Source organism: Lagopus muta, chromosome 2 (genome assembly GCF_023343835.1).
Source record: "Lagopus muta isolate bLagMut1 chromosome 2, bLagMut1 primary, whole genome shotgun sequence".
Taxonomy (NCBI): Eukaryota; Metazoa; Chordata; class Aves; order Galliformes; family Phasianidae; genus Lagopus; species Lagopus muta.
In genome coordinates, this window is record NC_064434.1 from 44,584,327 (window position 1) to 44,607,717 (window position 23,391).

Below are 23,391 nucleotides of genomic sequence, written 5' to 3' on the forward strand. Positions count from 1 at the left end.
AAAGCAAAAGAAGAAAAGCATCTTTTGTTCTGTTTCTCTCCACCTCTTTGGCTTCAGTCTCATGCAAAGCTAAGGAGAGCAGCAGTTGCTGTTTTAGAGCAGTTGCCTTTTAGAGCAGTGGGAAAAGCAAGTGAGTTGTAACACATTTAAGACAAGGACTGCACTTCCTTTCTACTGAGGGCATTCAGTGACTGCTTTGGAGCTCCAGCCTTTGCCCACAGCTGGCAGCTGGCTGACAGCGCTGTAGCCATACCTTGACCAGCTGGTCTTGCTTGCGCTCCAGCTCTCGGATTTCTTGGTTGAGAATCACTGCCACATGCTGTGGCTGGCTTCTGCACTTAGTACAGATCCCGTACTGGGTCAGTTCATCACACACGGGACAGTGTAAGGTCGTGAAATACTGCGAGATGGTGCCTTTCCGTCCTTCCAGCTCACTGCGGGCAGTGGAGGCAGTTTTCTGAATCTGTTAATAAAATTTAATGAAACAAAAATTAAGAGGGCAGTAACTTCCAAGAGAGCAGCTTGCTTTCTTTCTACAGTACGGAGATTCTTCTTTTTCAAGGAGAATAGAAGTAACAGCCTCTGGGGTGTGCGTTAATATGCAAATTATGAATGTGAACACATAAGCACAGCACTGGCCTGAAGTGAGGCGCTGAATGGGGCCCACTCCTGCTGTGACTTGGTTCGCTGGGAAGCTCGTGAGAAAAAGAGAAAAACAGCAACCAGGACATCCTCAGTCACCTGCTAAGGTCCCAGGCTCTGCTCCTGCACTGGTCACCTGCAGGTGCTGCCCTGTTACATGCCCAAGATGCCCTGGCTGCACCACCAGTGGCTGCAAGCCTGGAAACAACCAGCTACACATTTCTGGTGATACAGGTTTTTAACAAAGTGTTACTGCTGCTTGGGCACTCCCACCTCTACCATAAAGAGAAAGTCTTCAGAACATCTTAGAACAGCAAGAGTTCCAATATCCACTATCGTGAGACAGTGAGTACAGCCAAGCAGACAAATATACAGCTATTCCTCTAAAAATAAGCTATTACAGCAAAATATTATTTTGAGCTATGAAAGTGGTAAAAAAAAATGACAATGTCATCAGCCCTGAACAGAAGGACTGGAAGGAGAAATCGATTTGCTAAGTGAAAAAAATCACACTCAAGGTCTAAGAGTCAATCCTGCACATCTGGGCATCAAACCACAGCCCTGTAAAGCAAACAACTTCTACGTCACCTATCGAGGCCTCGCTGTGTGAAAAACCATGATAAAAGCAAACGCTGCACAGAGGCACCGCACTTGCAATCCCATTTGTTTTCAAACACGCTTACCCTTGGCAGCTCATGATACCAGCTGAAGACGTCTATGCCGATCAGTGAGAAGACCCTGGCCAGCGGTGGCAGAATCTGTTTGGTGATGTAGTAGGTGGCGTTCAGCCTCAGGCTGGGGTCCTGCAGCACTTCGGCGGGCCGCCTCACCAGCTGGATGAGGGGCAGCCCAGGCATGCCGTACACAATGACATAGGGCACCCGCTCCCCAACCCGCGGTTCAGAGCGACGGTCGTAGGCGAGCATTCTCCTGTTCAAAAATAGATTTTGTAGTGCACGCAGGGACAAAGTACAAGCCAGGGAAACAACGAGGGAACCTCTACACCTGGTGATACGTTTAGTAGCTCTGCAGAAGTCTGAAGCTGATACCTATTACTAAGCACAGGACCGAGCTGTTTTATTTTTAGCATGCATCACGACCAAACCTGAGTATTATAAGCTGGAATATGAACCCTAATGCTATCTCCTCTTTCAGGTCACTTGGATTTGCATGCACGCTGCTTTCAAACTAGCAGTTCCTTGAAGAAATATATTCACGAAGAACAGCAGCCATGGCACTAAGAAGAGCTCAGGCACCAAGAAAGCAAAGGATTGTTCAACTGGAAGAAAGCATCAACTGCAGGACACAAGTTTTACTTACTTAAAAAGCACAAACTAATTAGAAGATACTTTATATTTAGCAAGGTAAAACTGGAAAATTTGCTTGTTCACATAATTCATTACAAATAGGCAATGTCAACTGGATGAAATACCAACTCCAGTACTAAAGGCACTTTATAAAAAGTGAAAAATCATGCTGTATTTCACAGCACTATCAGACATTAGTATTGTTGTTTTAAGCTCTAAAATATATATGTAACATCCATGAGTGAATAATCTTTCTGCTCATCATGTCCTTTTACAAAAACTACTGCTGACAGCAGTGAACACATCATTTTACATGTCGACGTCTTGATAAGAGGCCTTACTCTTGAATTTGTCTGGCTTTTTCCAGGAACAAGCAATGGCTTTCTGATGCCTGATCTCTCTTCACATCCAGAAGAAAGTCAGAGCCAACTACTGCAATAACATCTGATGGAGACGTCTCTCTGCTACCTGTAACTAAGGTAGTACAAAGGTCAAGGGAAAAATCTATTATTAGTGCTTTTGCATTTCATTACCTGGTGATTTCCAGGGCTGGTACGCAGGATCCAGGCTTGTAAGCAGAGCTACCTCTGTACTCTTTTGCAAAGATGAAGTCTTGTATGCTGGCTTTTCCTTCCAGTAACTTCATGCATTGGTTCTGCACGTACTGTTTGATCTGACTTATATCACGTGTTTCAAATAGCAGCTTGATAGAACACTCAAGTATCTTTAAAACCAAGGAGAAAGGTTATTTTTTAACTCAAAATAGGAAATTCCAAATAATGGAGTCAATTACATGCAAATATTAATATACTGTTTAGGAAAAGTATCAGTCGTGAACTAGAGTGTTAATATGACAACTGGTTGCACTCTCTTGCACTCAAAGACATTCATAAACACATTACTGAACAGTTTTTTTTCTCAGGTTAACACAGATAAGAGCCTGCAATTCACATATTCTGCTCTCACATTTGTTCTTTTTGTCAGGAAAGAATTACATATTATTGTCAGAAACAGAATTTATAACTATAAGGATTAAGAGCAACATTTCTGGGATATTAGAAAATATCAAAGATAGCAATATAATCCCAATTTCTATCAGTCTGCTCTGAAATTTCACCGTGCTCAGGCAGTGGAATCGCTTTGGCAATTACAGAAGTTTTCCAGAGTATGAAAGAGAATGTTTTTGTTTTTTTTCCTGCCATTTAAGATGCTTTTCTAAGGTTTTCTGATCACCTCAGTGAACAAAAAAAAATGGGATTAAAAAGAAGAGTGGAAGTAAATCCTCCTAAGTACTTGCCTTTCTTACTGGGATACATTTGTTTTGACTTGATTAAGAACAAGAGTCTTTTCTTTTGTAAATCCCAATTCACAGCTTAAAATAAATAGGCAAGGAATTTTACTTTAAATGAATTCTTAGCAGAACTGGATTTTTGTTGGTGAGACATTTAGCAAACACCCTTTAGAGAAAAATCTGTCTCACTCACCTTGGAGTGAGTGGAGTTACTTCTCTGTAAAGTGAATTGGATCAACGACAGTCTTCAGAAGAACTTACATGGAGGCGAACCTTTTTATGGGCTTTATAGGGCCAAAAGGTAGTAGTTAAGGTGGAAACTACAAGACTTTGTGATGCTGTACAAGATCTTCAATTTGTCTTTTAAATGACTCATACCAGAAAAACAAAGTCTCAGACAGCTCACAAAGACCAGAAACTCTGAGAAAGGATAAATGTACAATGAAATAACAGAATACTATGATTTTATTCAGGAAGAAATATCTAAGTATTATACCTTGGAAACAGCAGGACAGGAGTCCCTTCGGACAGTCTCTATGCCTTTTGCATCAAATACCGGGTCCTTCTGGTCCAGTGTTTCATACATGTAACCCACATACCTCTTTTTAGTTTGTAGGACACATGGCAAGTAGACCTGGAATGTTTAAGAAGAGAATTGACACACAGTATAATCTTCGTATCCTTACACTTTTCTGGATTGCAACAGTCAGCATTCTTAATGCAAATGTACTCTCTTTTTTAAAAAAGACAAGAACTTTATTTCAGAAACCCTTCTCTGCTGAAGTAATGGTGTTTGAACTTTCTGTTCTCAAACATCACCTTTTTGAAGCCTATGCCTAAGACTGGTCTCCTTATACATGGATTTTTAGGGTTAAGGTCTCTTTTACCTATTCCCTGTAACCTCTGATTTCATTCTCAATTGTCTCAGTATTCACTGACCAGTTTTAGAAGAAAGAATGGGGAGTATTTGCTTCTCAATATTATTAGGACTGTCCCACATCTTCCTGGCTCTCTTGATAAGAGGGAGCAGTGAGTTTAGCAGGCTGAAGAGGACCCTGCACATAGGTGACTATGTGAGGCACTTCTTTACCAGATGCTCCAGCTTTGAGTCTGTGTATATTGAGAATTTTCCTGTCTTAGGAAGCCACTCTACAAGAAAACTCAGTATTTTGAGCCCCAGGACACATAAAGTGAAGCACTAAGACATGTATTCAAATGTATCTCAACACCTCATTATTTTTTTTGGCCAATTCAGACTAATGACACAGAATTACCTCAAAGAAGTGGGAAAGGCCTCTGTACATCAGTCAGTGAGGAAAGGTTTCTGTCTTCCACAGATATCCTGACTTCTCTTGCTAATATTTTTTCTGCTGTATTTTCAGTGAAAAATGTCAATTTGCTGACAATTCTGACTGAACCTCTTGCATCTGGTCTGTACATTAAGAATTTCAAGAACATCTGAACCGATTACTAATGACTTTCCCAGGATAAACCTCCACCAAAATTAGTATCACATTGCCTTGCTCTTCTATAAAAAGCTTACTGTCATCAGTACTTTTTCCAAAAGCCTACTGAATGAATGTTTGTCATTCTCATTTTATATGTATATGTATAACAGAGACATATCCTGAAGTGTGTGAAAGCTGACAGAAGAATAAACATCTGGTTAGTAGTTAATACACTGGAATCTCTTTAAGGGTTGGTTTACATTCTCTCTAACTGAGTTTGTTTCCTTCTATGTATATAATACCAAACTGAGGGAGACATTTCCAAAACTTAATGAAAAGGGAACTTCAAACTGTCTGGTGCTGGCAGTGCAACAGGCCACCAGGCACCCAGATGTGAAAGTGGGAGTAGCTCTCTGCTTTCAGTCTGCAGCATTCTTCTGACAAGATCACTACAGCATTACGAAGGAGCTGGCAATGCACCCACAAGAACAGTACAGTGCATGACTGTTGTTTATAATTACATTACGTTTAAGTCCAGAAAAATCTTTTATCTTCACAACGCTTTCAACTCAACACATTTGAAGTAAAACATTCTTCCTTTACCTTTTCAAACTTCAGTTTAACAGGTTTGGGGTTTGTCGCTGTTACAGCTTCAGCAATTTCTTGACCAATCTTGAAAGATTGCTCCTTAGTGGCTCCTTTCAAGAGTACAAACATGCTGCAAGAAATCAGACATAGGAAATAAGACTAAATTTGTCCAACGTAGTTTCTGAAGCTTATGAGCTAGTTTCCTGATGGCAAGGCAAAAACACAGTTATAAATTCTGTTCAATTCTATCATATTGAAAAGCCAAAAACCTGAGAAACTTCAGTATTCAGTGGAAAATTAGGAGTGCCAAAGGCACAATGAATGCTGAGGGCTGCAAGTGTGACTACTCCAGGCACTGCAAAACCTCTGAGTTCTGAGAGAACTGTGGGGATCTCTGGGTATATATAGTGCTCCCTTCACTATGGCCAGCAAGAGGATCTAACTTCCTTCCCCTAGAAGTTCTTTTTTCAGAGTATGTGTAACTATGACAAATCTACTATCTTTGAAATTTGAAGTCTTTCACCACTTCTGGCTGAAATTGCACACTGGATTCACAAGTCATTAAAGAGGAACAACCAGATCAACTTTGTTTCTCAGGGCAGAGAAATGATCAGGCAGACTCATCATTTTATATACTTTGGTGGCTGTTTCTGAATTGCATCCACACATGAAGCTTAAAAGAGGTTTTCCTCTAAGCATCAGCATGCAATATCTATTTTCCAACAAGAATGTCATCAGGAACAGGCACAAAAACACTCATCAAAGAAGACTTATATTACTGAACAGCAGAAAAAAAAAAAAAAAAAAAAAAAAATCACTTCTTCCTGTTCCATAACATTTCCTAAAGAAAGAAAACCCTCTAAGCGCTCTCTGAGAGTCCTAAAAAAAACCTCCAGGAACAAAAACATTCTTTACTTTGCATTATTTTGCAAGACAATAAGCAACGCCCCAAAAAGGGGTCATGTACCTTTTTCAGTATCATAAGTCCTTGTTGTTGAGATAACAGAAAAATGTATCTACGAAGAACTACTATGGTTTATTACCTGTCTGTATCTCCATACACAACGTGAGCACCCCATTTTTTGGTATCATTCACCAGTTTTATAGCACGCTCCAATGTTTCTCTGGCTTTGTGGACAATGCTGTCCCCAAGCTGCAATGTTAAAGAGAAATTGAAATTCTTTATTCTAATGCTGAAACTCTTAGTGAATACAGTAACCTGATTTGATCTGCTTATGAAAACTACTATATAGAGACACTGAATTATATTTCATGGCATAAAAGAACATAATAAATTAAAAATAAAAAGCTTGCTTACGTCACACCATCATAGCAGGAATTAAAAGAAGAATGATCAAATTATTACAAAAGAATTAAAATAAAATTTGGTTTAAACTTCTTCAGGCACATGAAAAGCAGGAGAACAAGAAAATACTGCTTAGGATTGCTTTATTCAGTGTTTGGGTTCTGATGTTTCCTCCTTTTATAGCAAGTACAAAACAGCTATGACATTTTGTTTTATTTCCACCAGTAGAATTGTAATCCAGTTTACCTTTGGAGAAATTTCTATAGAAATGCCAAATCCAATTTTTTTTTTTTTTAATGGGAAAAAGAAAAGCAATACTTTTTTTTTTTTTTTAAAGAAAAAAGATAACAAATCCCAAAGTTACTACAAATAAAGAATAGCTCTTCCAATGCTTCTCCGATTATAGAATCATAGAATGCTCTGGGTTGGAAGGGGCCTTTAAGATCATCTAGTTCTAACCCCCCTGCTATAGGCAGGGACACCTCCCATAGACCAGGTTGCTCACAGCTCCACCCAGCCTGGCCTTCAATGCTTCCAGGGTGGGTTAAATACATTTCAAATAATAATACTGTGTTATCTGTCTATACATTAAGAACAGTGTATTTTTCAGTTTTTCTGCATTTTTATCTGCAACCCTTACCTCAATACATGGCATTCTTCCAGAAAAATTAGCAGCAGTATAACCATATGTAAAATTAGCTATATATTTAAGACCTAACTGACGAGCTTCAAGCATTCGAGTTATAGCCTTGTCATGTTTGTAAGCCTTCATGGACTGTTTCACCATTATCCTTGTCTTCAGGATTTCTTCAAGCATTCTCGGCAGCACGCCCTTTCTTACTGAAGGCTGACATAAAGAGAACAAAGAAAAGAATTACATTTAAAAGCTTTGCCTAAATAGTTAAGAGTAGAAGCAAAACCTAGAATCTTTAGATAATCACTGATAAGAAGACAAATTAACCAGCAAGATGCCCTAGGCACCAATGGTTTAGCTCTTCATGTAAATATAAGTAACAAGTACAATACAACAATACAAGTAATGTAGAGTACAGGCAGAGCTCTTAAGGGCAGGATTAACAGCTTTTTGTTGTTCTCATCAGCTCTGCTAAAGTAATGTTTTGCTAACCTTTTTAACAAAAATGGTACTTCAACAGTTAACTCGCTCTATTAATTCTGAAAGCCTCAGAAGGTGAAGGAACATTATTCTCTAAAAATTCTACAAGCATTCTTTACCTAAACTTTTGTTTTATATTAATTCATATATTTAATGTATGTTGATGACTGGCTAATTACTTGTAAATGCTTCAGGCCATATTTATTAATTCATTATAAATCAGCCAGCAATACACGCAGCATAAAATGAGAGCAGTATAAATCAAGTCAGGGAGTTTCATCTCCCAAGCCATGATGCTTTGTCTAGGAAAGCACACTGGTTTTCATCCAGGAGAAGAATGAAGTGTTATGTGCAGATAATTACTGTTTGATCCCCAAACTGCACAAGTGAAATATACAGTTTAATTATAGATGAAGTAAGTCTTTGGTATAAGTGAAAGCATAAAGATGACATTTTATTTTCTGAACTGCCATAAGTTCAGTACTCTGACAAGTATCAACAAACACTGGGAAATGAGACTAAGCCTCCCTCCTCTTCCATCTGCTCTTAATGCAGCCAAATTTAAACTGCAACATCAATTTCATCTTGAGCTAGTGAGCCAACAGGAAGTGAAAATGCCTGTCACACAGCACTGACATCATTACCTTGACAAAAGCCACACCACTGGGTGACACTGTGATATCATGCCTAATCTGGTAAAGCAAATCAGGAGGTACTCTCAGAGAGGTGCAGCCAAATTTGAATGCATCATATCTAATAAAAGAAAAATTAAATATGAACATCATTTGTTCATTCATTCATTTACAGCCCAATGAAGCAAAAACACCAACTCATATTAAAATGCGATAATGCCAGCAAGGACAGAATGGAAATTACAGTCTCAGGTATAAACAGACCATCATTTGAATTTTTTTTAGCTTCAAACAATACATTCAAGGAGTGAAGTAGTAATACATGGCTAAATTCCACAGAGGGTAATTTACCCATCCCTTCATTAATGAGTTATTTCCAAATGTTGAGTTAGTGGGAGCAAACAATCGCACAGCAATCTTGTATGGAAGCTACACATGCCTACCAAGTAACACATTGCATATATTTCCTTCCTATTAGTTCAGAATTTCAAATCTGAAACTTGAAATTCTGCTGATGACACCCAGTAATCACTGCATACATCTTTCTTTTCTTCCAAATACTATTTTATAAAGGTGATTATAACAAACAGAAAGATTTTCCTTTTTCCCCAGTTAAGAGAACTACTGCTAAGATCAAGATGAGGCTACACAGAATAACTAACTGTATCTTTTCATTTTGCATCATTAAGACAAGAGTGAACTGCAACGGTTACAAGAGGACAACAACAACTTATGAACACACTGTGGAAAAATACTAGTCCTGTTCTGAAAACAGATAATGGATTTATACAGTGTTTCGATTTGTTCTGAAGCAATATTAAAAACTAGCATCACCACAGTAATGGAATACATGCCCATACATGCACAAACACACATTACTACTATTGTTATGCACATACATACACCCACATGGTAAACCTTTATCATCTCATATTTTGTAACAGAAAATGGGGCTATTCATATACATCCATGATTTCCAACAACACGTGAGGGTTCTCAGTATCTTACAAAAGATGCTGCCATCTCTGCTGAACCAAAGTTCATAAGAAACAAAAATAACTTACTTTCCTAAGTTTTCAACAGGTCCCAGACAGGTAGAAAAGCAGTAGTTGTATGCGATCACAATGGAAGGATACAATGACTGGAAGTCTAGCACAAGAACAGCATTGCTGTAGAAGCGGGATTCGGGCTCCATTATTAAGGGAACGCACTGAGGGGCTTTCATTTGAGCTCGCTGCTGGATACTGGGTGTCACAGGGATGTAATTCATTGGCTTGGCAACACGCAGCATCATAGATTCCACACGATACTGTAAGAAACAATGGATACAGACATTATCATTTCAAAAACATAGAATAAATACGGTTATATTAAAACTATATAAGTATCTACTTAGATTTCCTGAGTTTAGTGCACATCTGTTTTTGAAAATAAAGAGCAATACTCTTATTTTTCATGCACACTTTGTATTACATTTAATTGAACTTTTTTTGTGTTTCCTCATCATTTAGCCATACCCATTAAAAATGAAGTACTTCTGATTTACATCTATGTAAAAAAAAAGCATCCAGTTCAGGATAAAAATTAAAAATCCAACAGGCTACAACAATATTATACGACCATGTTACAATCAGTGAATGAATTTGCTAATCTACATTTTAGTCAGACTTGCAAAACTGATATATAAAAAAGATATAAAATGCAGCTGATTTGTTTACCATTTGCTTTAGGAATTTGCACAGAAATTTTATGTAAGCAGTCCAGAAAACAGAGAAATGGCATGCAAGTTCTGTAAGTTAGTACTTGTGTCTCCAAGGTTGCGACTGTGCAAGATAACTAGAATATATTTGGCAGCAAAAGAATCAAGGGAGGAATATGTAAACCCATATCTCAAGTCGCCTTTTGGATTTTAAAGCTTTGCAGTGGGTATCGTGCTTTCTCCCTCATGATGCTACAAAATAGTATAGGAAGAATAAATTTAACAAAGACTTTTAGATATTGCAAAGGGATATATGTGGAGGCTGCCACATTAGAGAGAAATCAGCTCCAATTATTTATATATTATTCAATATTTACAAGCACTAAGACTACGTAATCACTCACTATATCTATTTTCAATAAAAAAAAAACAAAACAGCTGAAAATTATGTACATAGATGGCAAAGGACTGAAAATCCTGAAAAAACAATCCTACACAGTCCTAAGACCCCCTGCTTTGTCAGCAGTTAAATCACTATTCCAAAGCCCTTTGCCTGATGTATTATATACTCAGTCATTGTACTGAACTGATTCGATAGTTTCCTTAATTTAGATACTCTAAATGAAATTACACAGCCAATAGCTTTAACAAGATCCTATCACCTTACAAACAGACTGCAAAGTGCAATTGTACTGTAGCATAAGCCATTGTTGTCTCTGTAAACTTGTGTATGCAGTGATGGGCTCAGATGTGTGAAGAGATGGTCAGGGTGTCAATCTGTGCAAGAGCTGATTTTCTTTTTCTTCTATTTTTCAGCAACTTCTTCAACTACCTGACTAATAATCCACACTATGAACATCTCATGTTAGAATTGTTTAGTAAGCTATGGAATATTCAAGACAGCTTAACAAGAAAAAAATGAACTTCTGAAAACTCCTGTAAAGCTTAATAAAAGACACTTAAAAACATGCACAAAATTAACTGAAAACCTTCCTAGCACTATTTAATCTTAACATCTTTTTTAGATAAGGAGAAAAGGAACATATTCCTAAGATGCAGTGATAATTCTGAGTGAAAAAAAATTAAAAATCTCAGGTGACTGGGAGTTGTTGCAACTTGCCATTTTCGTGAACTAGAAAGTTTCAGTGGTAGAAAAAAAAATGCTCACAGAAGGAAAGAGAAAAGAACAGTCAGGATAGAAAATGCTGCATGTTTCTGTTGCTCACTCCCACTCACAGCCATTTGAGAAAATGACAGGCAGAACAGTCTTTGCAGGCTGCAATCATGATAGTTGAAGCGTGACTACAGTTGGCAGTGTTCCAGTCACACCCTCCCTGTCCCTAACTGCATTTCTCTTCCCTTACTCCAACAGCAGCACTTATTTTCTAACACACTATGTCAATTCAGAGAGCTGAACTGGCAAATACCTATCAAACACTCCTTTCTCCCCGCCTTCAGCTCCCCATCAGCAAAAAGTTAAAAAAAAATAAAATAAAATAGGGCTGGTATAGCTCTGCATCAACAAAAACATGCACAGGGTTAAGAGCTGACACAGGCAAGCGCAGTCAGGGAAAATAGGTGGCAACATTTTAAAAGTGGCTTTATTCACTTCCATTTTTAATTCGTTAAGGAAATGCAGCCTCAGCCACTCTAGTTTTTGGCTGGCTTAAGACATCAGCTGTTTAGGACATTCGCTTCTAAGTTGCAGTTCTGTTGACAGAATTTGGCAAAATAATCAAATCCCAGTCAGCTAGCTGTCTATTAAAACAGAAAGCAGAAAGATGGTAGGAAAGACAACAGAAGAGCAAACACATTAGTGAGAACAGGTCTTGCATTTCAGGTGCTGTTCAAGTCTCACATGAAGCTGTGAAAACAGCCAGGACAATCGGAACCTGGGCAAGGTAAGTCCTTCTAAGCCATGGAGACTCCTGGTGTCCAAAGGAAAGAGCAAAGTAAATCTGTCCTGCTTCCTTTTCTTTTGATGTCAGCATCAAATTAACAGAACTATGCACCTGGCATAACATCTGTACTTCATAAAGCAAGAGTGTTTCCTGTCTTACTGTCAAATCTCACCCAGTGATCTTCTGCACAGGAGATGTCACTTATAACACACACAGAGTTGTTCTGCCTGCCGTGGAAGAAAAACATCTCCTCTCTAAGATATGCTTTATTATCTCACTTGATATCTTAAAAAGTGTTCATTTTCAGACTCATGGAAGTGTGAAAAATATCAACCCACAATAAAAATTTAGTGTTTCAAAAGTCCGTAGAGGAGATTCACTGGAATAATTACATTTGGGGCACTCTTAATTATTTTCAGTAGCTATTTTTAATATCTAACACCAATTATTCAATCCATTCTTATTGCTTTTGCGTTGCCTTTCTTAATATTTAATTTTCACATTATACAGAACAGTGCTCTGACCTTATAAAAATACTTACAGTGGCTCTAAACATATACTAATGTACATAAATATTTTGTAACGACTACTTTGCTTTTGTGAAGCGTAAGGAAAAGTAAATCTTACCTGGGAGCCTCTTGTTAAAACATGTAAGAACTGAATGCCAAAAAGTCTCGCCATTTCACTTGTTCTGTCGATCAAATCCAGTTTTTGTAACAGCTGGAGGTTCCCATGGACTCGGCTAACATAATGATCAACCATTTTCCATCTGTGAAAGTGAACACCTTGTTATATAATTAGGAGAGTGCTGCTCTAAGAAAAATGTATTTTGATGACAGCTTATTACAAACAAACAAATAAAATGTTCCTTAGGATGTTTTCATACAGTTCTTTCAAAAATGTGGCACATGTACACTTACATATTCTAAAGATACACACAGAATGTGATATAGTAACCTACTGCTAAGGCACACTGCAATAACATGCTATACTCTCTTTTCCTTATCATAGAATCATAGAATTGCTCAGGTTGGAAAAGACCTTAAAGATCATCAAGTCCAACCACAACCTGACCGTTACCTATATTATCCTAACTCAAACAACCCTCTGCTTAATCATGTCCCTGAGCACCACATCCAAACGGTTTTTAAACACATCCAGGGATGGTGACTCAACCACCTCCCTGGGGAGCCTATTCCACTGCTTACCAACCCTTTCTGTAAAGAAGTTTTTCCTGATATCCAACCTAATCTCTTCTGGCACAACTTGAGGCCATTTCCCCTCATCCTGTCACCTGTCACCAGTGAGAAGAAAACAACCCAGCTTTCACTGTATGCACCTTTCAGATATTGGAAGAGAGCAAAATAAGGTCTCCCCCTCAGCCTCCTCTTCTCCAGACTAAACAGCCCTGATTCCTTTAGTTGTTCCTCATGGGACATGTTCTCCAAGCCTTCACAAGCCTTGTTGCCCTTCTTTGGACCTGCTCCAGCACCTCAATGCCCTTTCTGTGCTGAGGTGCCCCAAACTGAACACAGTACTTGAGGTGAGGTCTCACCAGTGACAAGTACAGCGACAGGATTACTTCCCTAGTCCTGCTCAACACACCATTCCTGATACAAGCCAGGATGCCATTGGCCTTCTTGGCCACTTGGGCACACTGCTGGCTCATATTCAGCTGACCATCAGTACACCAAGGTCCCCTTCTGTCAGGCAGCTTTCCAGTCACTCCTCCCCAAGCCTGTAGGGTTGTCTGGGGTTGTTGTGACCAAAATGCAGGACACTTGGTACTAATGAAACTCACAGTTTACCTTGGTCCATCAATCCAGTCAATAGAATCATAGAATCCTTTGAGCTCCACAGACCCTGCTAAAGAGCCTGTTCCCTTCTTTCCTGTAGCTCCCCTTTAGATACTGAAAGGCCGCTATCAGGTCACTTCGCAGCCTTCTCCTCTCCAGACTGAACAGCCCCCAGCTCTCTCAGCCTGTCCTCATAGCAGAGGTGTTCCACTCCACGGATCATTTTTGTGGCCCTGCTCTGAATATGCTCCAACAGGCCTCTGTCTCACCTGTACTGAGGACTCCACACCCAGATGCAGCTCCAGGAGAGGCCTCACCAGTGCAGAGCAGAGGAGCAGGATCACCTCCCTCGACCTGCTGGCCATGCTTCTTTCAATGCAGCCCAAGATACAGCTGGCTTTCTGGGCTGCAAGGGCACATTGCCAGCTCATATCCAGCTTCCCATCTACCAGTACCCCCAGGTCTTTTTTGGAAGGGCTGTGCTCAATCCCTTCATCCCCAGCTTGTATGGGTAGTAAGGATCACCTCGATCCAGGTGGATTTGGATTTGTTGAACCTCATGAGGTTCACCTGGGCCCACTGCTGAGGCCTGTCGATGTCCCTCTTATCACCCTGAAGAATTACTAAACCAGAAACTTTAGCTTCTCTTCATCTGTTTACATGCTTTTTTTGTGTGTTTTTGTTGTTGTTTATTTGTTTCTTTTTTTTCTTGAGTGGACTTTTGTGGCAATAACCTTTCACAGAGTTTGTTGAATTTAAATTTGTAATTTCAACACTAAACTAAGTTCCCACATAGTCCAAAAGTACTTAAGATATCAAACGTGTGTTATGAAAGACATTCAGATCAGTACTCACACTAATATGAATTGCTGACATGACACAACACCAAAACACTCCAAGGAAGAGTGAAGCCCACTGTGATACATGTCATTTACAGATATTTTTAAGCAGCTATAGCTACTGCCTGAACATCTTGTACACTGTTCTGTACTATTCTTAAGCCTAGCTTGGATGGCATGCACTGCAAAGTAAAACAGAAACCTGCCAGTTTGTTAGAAATCCTTCTGATTAATCCTATATACAAAATAAAGATCCTACAGAACTTCAAAACAGTACTCTATTCGGACATGCTCGAACTGCAACTTAAAATTGCTTTGCTATTTTAAAAAGAAAAACAAAAACATCATATTGAGGGTATAACTATACAATAGAACACATCAGAACTGCAGAGTAAACAAGGTCATGTTGCTGGATGTAGATTGTTCTAGTGCATCAGCTAAATTGTTTATTTCTCTCTATGTTGATTTTAGCTTGTATTTACCCTTATGCTGAGAATCTGGCCTTAGAAAGAACAAACAAAAATCTCTTAAGAATGGATTACCTGTAGACATCCGCCTTGTTATCAAACCAGTCAGACAAGACTCGGAAAGTAAATAAAGGAAAACGTTGATGAAGCACATGAAAGCCCACATTTTCAAAGGTGTAATTCATTAGATTCACCTACAAAAATGCAGAGGTTGTGTTAACATGCACAAAGTCTTTCACAGTTAAGGAAATCTTTACTTCTAAAGAATGCTAACAACTAATTTATTGTCTTTTTATTAGTATTATTTGTTACCTAACTGTAAACATCTATATTTAGAAGTCCCTAACTATTTACAAGTCATAAAATAATATCCTTCATCAGTTGAACAGACTACACAGAATTAGAGATCACAAAGACCGGGTCTGATCAGAACAAAGTCTTTTATGATTGAATCAGCTGAATGTTGAATGTGAAGTTATGAACAGCAGAACAAGTAAGTCTGAGAACTCAAAATAAGTACTTAATTTAGTACAAGTGCTGTACTAGCTGATTTGTTAAAACAGCTAAGTTGGCTTCAGTATTTTACATTTTAGTGACACACAAAATCTATTCTCAAAGAGTAGGAGACAGATCTGAAAAGTGCACAGAAACAGAAAGGTACAAAAATTACATTAATTTTCAACAGCATACAATAATCAGAAAAGCATAAATTCAATACATTAAACTGCTTTTAAGCATTACCTCATTTCTCATCATTCTCCAAATATTTAAGATAATTCTCCCAACAATATTTATTTCACTCATTGTATCCGACCCATATTCATCCAGCTCAGCTGCGAATCTGTTCTCTTTATTATCATCTAATTAAAAGAAAATATATTGAGACAAGTTAGAGTCCAGTCAACATTATCCCTCTGCTCATTTAAAGGGCTTTACAAAAATAATACTAATTGTACAAGATTGCTAAACAAAATTTCTCCAAGTTTTTCCACTCTTTCCACTCTCTGAAGATAACTTTTCGGTTTCACTGAAATGGTGTCCATGGCAATGTATTCTCCATAGTGAATATTTTGGCTAAGCAATGCTGATGTAACATGAGAGCTAGCTGCAAGTTTATTAGTGCATAATACACACATGAAAAGTGATTTCAGCCCAGAAAAAATTATAACTCAAGGTTTTACTTCTAATGTTTTTACACAATTACCAAGTCATAGGAGAGAAAACTCAGCACTTTTTATTCTGTGAAAGCAAAAGCATTACAGTGGGAGGAGGTACACGTAAGTTCTAGATAGCACAAATGAGAGAAAAGGAAACATGAAGGAACAAATGCAGAGGCAGAAGTAGCAATCTGACTTTCTGTAACACAGTGGTGATTTCCCCATAAGAAAGATAATCTTTTTCCATCTTGTCTTTTTTTTTTTTTTTGATACATTGAAATATTGTAACACAGGAGAAGACAGTCTCTGGTACATATTCCTTGAAAATGTCATTTCTTCAGAAAGCCTGAAGCTACAGGTTTGGTATTCTTTCCTGAAAAATCTAACAAAAGCAAGGAACTTACATTTTACCCCCTTTTTTTTTTTTAGATTTTAAATTGGAGGCAGAAATTACCTCAGCATTTTTCTAAGACTGCCTACTTTCTCCAGCGTTACTCTGGTATTTCTCTTCTGACTTCCTTCGGAGATTCACTATGCATCTCAAGCTCCCTGCATGTCTTGCTGGTAAAAACAGGTGACTGAGGATACTGTGGTCACAAGAGACCCGCTCCCCCATCAAGCAAGGGAATTTGGATACAAGGTGCATTACAGAATTACAAAAACCTGCAATGTCTACAACTGGCATGGGGAATACATCACAGAACCATCTGAGCCTCTTTGGAAGGAGAACTGGATATTTTTCCTACCTTTCAAGTGTGTGAGATGAAATAAAAAGCAGCCTCCCCTCATCCTATTCCCTACTCTCTGCTGTTGAGTTGTGATGCAAAGAGGGAAACAGGAGTACACAGTGCACACAGAAAAAAAAAATGCCACTCAGTTCAGGCACAGTACTCGCTTATCTTGCCGTGTGTTCTAATGACTTATGTACAGTTCACTTCTAAATGGCAGAGGCAGCACCAGACTCAGCCAATAAAGCCAAAGCAGACAGAAGTCCAGCTTTCTTTAAGTTGAAATCACAGGAAAGGGAAGGATAAATACCTTCCATCTGTATTTCAAAAGGAAGAAAGAGCAGCATGCTGCTTGACAGAGCACTTCCTGTTCTGAAAATGCAGTATGTGAAGAAGGGATGGAAATATGAATCATAGGGGGTGGAAAAGCAACAGGAACACAGAAGGGGTAAAATCCATGGACAAGGAGGCCACAAAGAACAGAGAACAACATTTGTACATTTATGGTCATGCATGCAAGCCCACACTTATGGCAGGACATTTTAGGAGGAGCTCAGTGTGAAAATTTCCTTATCTTCCTCCTGTAGTTCAGTGAAAAAAAAAATTACTTACATCACATACCTTAAAATAAAGTATTTATAAGAACTAGTGTTAAGTGTTATGTATTCCACTTCTGGGGTACATTTAACACCTGGCACAAGAACTTGTATACTATGAATACGAGTGCTGTGAAGATCATGCTTATGTCATGCAGGTTCATAGAACCTAGGTTCATAGGTTCTCTTTATGTCCAAAGATATGTAGGTCTTAATAGACCTACAACTCTATATTCCTTCACTGTAACTGAACTCAAGTTATGTAGGACTCAATAGCTCCAGGGAAGGAAGCCTGATTCTGAAATACACAGAGATATCACCAAGAACCACACAGTTCCCAGGGAGGTAACCTTTCTTCTTTGAGGAACTTTTCATGCATATTCCACTTTTAGTAATTTCAACAACAGCTTGCTATGAAGCTGTGTACTAAAGACAGCTTTGTTGATGTAACTGTTGATTCTGCAACAACTGAAGTGCAGGCACAGCTGTCCTGCAAGACAAGAGTTGTGATCCTGTCTGAGAACAGGAGACACATTAGTTACTGAATTGAAGTTAACAAACTGCCCTGAGCTGAAGAGACAGATAAGTCACATTTCCAAGTAGTGCAGGAAGCCCTTGTGATCTTCGGAAGCTTAAGAAACCTTTGAGTGCAATACTTATCATTAATCTCACAAAAGATACTGCTAATCTTGAAGCATAAGGGCCCAAAAGGTTTTCTGAACATCCTTCAATACATCTTAAGACTATATCCAAAAGTACTGTTATTGCAACCACTGCATCACCTCAACTGGAGCCATCAAAGAAATTCAACAACAAGGTTTGTGCAATTAGCTGTTATTCCCGCAGAACAAATTTTATGCTGAAGTGGGAAATTCATGACCTTGGATGACCAATTTACACATAAACAAAGCACTTAAAAGTCCAGCTGCAAACAACTTTCAATTGGAGATATACATTTATTCCTATATTTTCTTGTCCCTGAGTGGTCTCTAACTCAGACATTTTCTAAACAAATCACAGTTATCAAGAGTATATAAAGATTTTTAAAGTATAAAAGGAGCCTAGGAATGCTCAAACTTCAAGAAAGAAGTGAGTGAAAGTTTTTAATGAGACAATCAGAGGCAAGCACTTCTGATTTCATGGCTGCTTAGTACAGACCTTCAACAAGAACCCTGTCAAACTTTTGCTGCTGTTTTTGATTTTCAAAATCCCATCTCCCTCATCCACATCTTTTTTTGACAACCATAAAAAGCTGCAACAAATTTTTTACTCATAAAGCTACTGACTCTTCTCAGGTCAATTTATTTCTTCAGCTGTTCAGTAATCGTAATCTTCAGAATGACAGTTTACATTACTTGGCTAAGTGTAGACAAAAAGATAACACTCTCCTTGATAACTTTGCTCAGGTTTTCAAGAAGGAAAACAATGCAAACAGATCTTTTCCTGAATGCTGGAAGGCATCAGCAGGTAGGACAGTGATGTTTTCCCACAGTACATGAATGGCCACTAAAAGCAAGGGCTTTATTACAAACCAGGAGCATCTTTCATGTCATTGTACTCCAGTTGCATGCAATAATTATGGCAGCTAGCAGGAATATAGAGATGACTGAAGCCATAGAGAAGAGCAGTAGCAGGAACACCGCTAGGAATCCAAAACTTTCTGTCATTTATTCGTGTTATGGAATTACAATTAGAACTAACACCAAAAGGTATACAACGCAGAAAAAAGACACTAGTTTGCAGTGATGAGCTGAAAAGTTTCATCACCTTTGTACTTCAGGCTTTCTACTTCGGGATGCAGCAGAATATGCAAAATGGGATCCCAGCAAGAAAACACACAAGTATTCAAAAAGAGTTTAGAGTCGTGCATATGGAACACACCCAGAAGTGGAATACACAAGACATTTCAAGATCCAGCAGATACTGAAAACTGCTATCTCGTTGGTATTTATTTTTTTGTAATTACACCTATGCCACAACAGCAACAACATAAAAGAGGCCTTTTTGAAAAATTACTCTGCATTCTTTATTTATAGATTTCAACTTTTTTTTTTCTGGTGTAACTCAGCTAAAACCCTATATAGTAACTTACCTGGCACACGAGAAATCATCTGGCATAAATCAACATTTAATGCAGCAGCCCTCTGTAAGAGATAACCCCAGGAATGCATCTGGACTTCATAGCCTAACAAAATGTCTGGGTCATATCTAGAGGGGGGGAAAAAGAAAATGAGCTTCATATTATTTAAGAAAATATTTTCCACGAGCAGAGTATAAACAAGATTTTACTCTAATTATGGTCAAAAAAAGGATTTTTGTAACAAAAAAACTGAAAAGAAAAAAAAAAAGATATTTTCATTGGGAAAGCAACTTTTTTAATACATACCTATGCTGTTTTAGCCTTAAATGAACAAAATTGAAAACTGACAAGAGCTAATAAAAGCTGTATCAAGCATGACTACAAGTTTACTACATGCAGAAGACAATCAAACAGAGCTCATTCCTCAGCATTTGCTGAACTATTTTTCTTTATGAAATAGAATAGAATTTGCTACTAGGCTAATCTTTTTTTTTTGCAAGTATGAGTGTGTCTTGCATACTGCAGTGTATTGGATAATAATCAAAGGACACTTCTGGTCCTAAGTGATGATTTCACAGGTAAAATTAAAACTGACAATTGAATGAGTTGTCAAAATGGCAACATGGAGAAAAGCAACCTCACATGCCAGATCTACTTAAATACCTCTTACTTCAAGATAACATTTTTCTTTCTTTACGATACACAACAAATACTGATTTTATGCTGTACCTGTATGCCAGGTAGAAAATTTGACTTGTTCAGGTACGAAAGAAAGAACACAGTAGCTGTCCCACTTCCAATTTAGGTCTCAGAAGATTTGACTAGAACAAGCAAGGAGGCTTCAAAGCCAAAGTGCAGGTAGGAGCTGGCTCAGTCGAGCATGCATCACCTACCTTTTACAAAGGCACTATTAAAACTGGAGACATTATTTGAGCAGCTAGTCATTTGCAGAAGAGCTTAAGAATGATTTTCTTGGGGTGGGAAGAAAAAGACCAGCCAAATAAATTTGTGTTATTTTTATAGCAAAAGAAAAAAAAAAAAAAAGAGAAAAAAGAAAAAGCTTCATCAGGAAGGATGGAAGGACAGGTGCTTCTTTCAATGCAGCTCAGTTGTGAGGTTCTGAATCCCAGCTGGCATGATTCAACACAGTTAAACAATGATAAAGAAGGTAGAGGACTCGACAATAACCTGAGGGTCCTGTACCACAGCCTATATTCAACCTCACAGCAGGATGCAGACTTGCAGACCTTAGGTTATGGGACAAATATTAAAGAATGATTTGAGTTGGAATGGAACTCACAGATCATCTAGTTCTAACTCTCCTACCACAGGTAGGGTTACCAACCAATAGATCAAGCTGCCAGGGCCCATTCAACCTGGCCTTGAACACCTCTAGGGATGGGGCATCCACAGTTTCACTGAGTAGCCTGTTTCAGTGCCTCACCATTCTCACAGTAAAAAAATTTCCTTGTATCTAAATCTCCCCTTGTCCTATCAGTAGGCAGGGATTCCTGTTTTTTTGCATCTTTAAACGCATAATAAATGCCAACACTAGCTGACTGCTTGATATAGGAGTTCTCCATACTTCTGCCATAGACAATTTTTATGAAAAATAAAGTATCTGAATTTTCTTATTCAGCATGAGCATCTCTTAATTACAATTTGGGCTTTTTTATTACCTAGCTAAAGTTGCAAACCCCTTTTCACCCCTACTTCCACCTGTGTAGGAATGGCTTTGATAAAATTTTTTGCTAGAGCAGAAAGTATATTTTTGATTTCTAGGATTCTGGAGATATGAAAAGAAGCATTTTGTATTTGGGGGATATTTTGCTATTTGCTGTTAATAACAAATGAATGCTTTTTTGTTTCTGGTTAAAAGAAATATATCCGTAGTCAAAGAAAAGTATTCAACTTTAAATTCCATTCTAATTGTACCCAGTGGTGCAAAACCAAAGCTACTTGAGGTTTTTATAGATAAAGAAATGAAACTAGCATGCAGCTCCTTTCAGTAGCAGAATCACAGCGTCAAAAAATTATCACCACTTGCACTACAATCACACAATGATTGTGAATTGTGGTTCCAAAACTATGAACCATCTCCATTTCAGCTTTAAAACCAAAAGGAATTATGTAATGTTCCATATAGTTATACAACAGACATAAAATTTAACATTTAACATTTTCACATTAATTTCTGCAGCTAAACCATCCAGGTGTCAGCATATCACAAAATGTTTTTCATTATTTCAAATGAAGGAAAGCCTCACAGTAGCCTTACATTTACATTCATATTTGAAAACTGGTTTCACACTGTCCAAAATGGAAAATACTTGTAGATTTTAGGCAGGGCAAGAAGTTATCCAGACAGGTTCTCTGACAGATGTATATTTGAGTGAGAAACTTGTGAAGAACTGCTTATGTGGTACAAAAAACATTACTCCTTATGCCATGGGTGGCATGTTCCTTTAGGCTAGTTCTGAACAGAAATCAACATACTGTTAGTAAGTAACAAGTCATTGTAACTACACTAGCAGCTGCCATCTGTGATGAGGAAAAGTTGTTCTGTGTTTTTCCTTGCAGGAACAGTGCATTACCTCCCTCACTTCCTACTAAGGAGAGGACAAGTTTCATGTTTTTCATCCTCCCTTATCACAGTTTTTACAGTACACTATCCAATTGGTCTTCATCACCAGTTTAAGCTGTCTTACTAAAGAAATCACAACAAGACCAGCTTTTACACCTGCAAGAAACTACCACATTGTAGCACTGATTTTTGAAAGCTGTTGGCTAGGACTAACATGACAGGAACAAGAAGTAAGGCTGCCAACATAGTGCTCTTTTGTTAAAAGGATGGGCACTGATACTGCTTTGCATGCTGTTGCCAGTCTCTCTGCAAAGATGAAAAGCAGCATTTATATTGGCAGAATTTAAACATGACAGCATTAGCATTTAACTCATACATGCTGCAGAGAGAAGAAATAAGATTATTTTCCTTTCTAGCTAAGTTATATGTGCTATTATGCCACCTTTTCCACTTTCTCATCTGATAATTTCATGAATGAATTCTAAAGCTCTCAATTATGCCTTCCCTTCTATCATGAGTCTGCTTTTCCTGACTGCTATTTTTCTTCCAGCTAAAATTGAAAGAAAAAGGGGGGAAAAAAATTAGGCCAGACCTACAATACAGACAAAAGCAGAATAATTGGTGACTCAGACACATAAGCGAAATCTCTGAAAGCATTTTTCCAGTTTGCTTTGGACAATAAAAATCCATGGAGTTGATAAAGGACATTACGCCATTAAGCAGAGATGTCTACAGGAATATTCCACAGAAGATGGTACTAGCCTGGGAAAAGAAGGTTAGATTAACACATCTCTATTTTATACTGGAAATGCTGCTAGAGCATTTACAGATGAAGAAACATAATGCATTGCAATTAATTCAAAATTTGAATTTGCACCATGTTTTATAAGATAAACACTACATAAAACATTTAAACACTAAGCAATAACAGCTAATTAAATTACAAATGATTTATGCCCAGTATCTTCAAGAAAATCTTACATCTTTAGCCTCTTTTTATGCTTTTAGCACAAACTACTTCCACGGGACCAAAGTACAGTGTGTAATTAGTGAGTGTCAAGTATCAGTGAATTTTCTACCTTTTTTTCAAGCCCACTGTGTTTCCAAATTCTCTGCATATCACAGAGATGGGGACTGTGCATTCCCACATAAGTTCCCCAAATACTGCTCCTCTCATACTTGCAGGATCGGCCCTTTTCTGCCACCTCACGGCATT

The 23,391-nt window shown here is 38.1% G+C and overlaps 1 protein-coding gene across 1 annotated transcript in view; it reads right to left on the reverse strand.

Moving 5' to 3' along the window:
- Positions 1-23,391, reverse strand: part of REV3L (REV3 like, DNA directed polymerase zeta catalytic subunit) — a 116,618-nt gene that overhangs the window by 5,543 nt on the left and 87,684 nt on the right. Inside the window, exons 19-31 of the mRNA XM_048935527.1 lie at positions 19,604-19,719; positions 15,772-15,890; positions 15,106-15,224; positions 12,556-12,697; positions 9,393-9,637; positions 8,341-8,449; positions 7,223-7,429; positions 6,320-6,429; positions 5,292-5,406; positions 3,737-3,874; positions 2,483-2,673; positions 1,326-1,572; positions 254-463 (exon numbers count right to left, since the gene is read on the reverse strand). Of these exons, the coding sequence (XP_048791484.1) occupies positions 254-463; positions 1,326-1,572; positions 2,483-2,673; positions 3,737-3,874; positions 5,292-5,406; positions 6,320-6,429; positions 7,223-7,429; positions 8,341-8,449; positions 9,393-9,637; positions 12,556-12,697; positions 15,106-15,224; positions 15,772-15,890; positions 19,604-19,719 (2,068 nt within the window). The remainder of the gene's footprint in view (positions 1-253; positions 464-1,325; positions 1,573-2,482; positions 2,674-3,736; positions 3,875-5,291; positions 5,407-6,319; positions 6,430-7,222; positions 7,430-8,340; positions 8,450-9,392; positions 9,638-12,555; positions 12,698-15,105; positions 15,225-15,771; positions 15,891-19,603; positions 19,720-23,391) is intronic.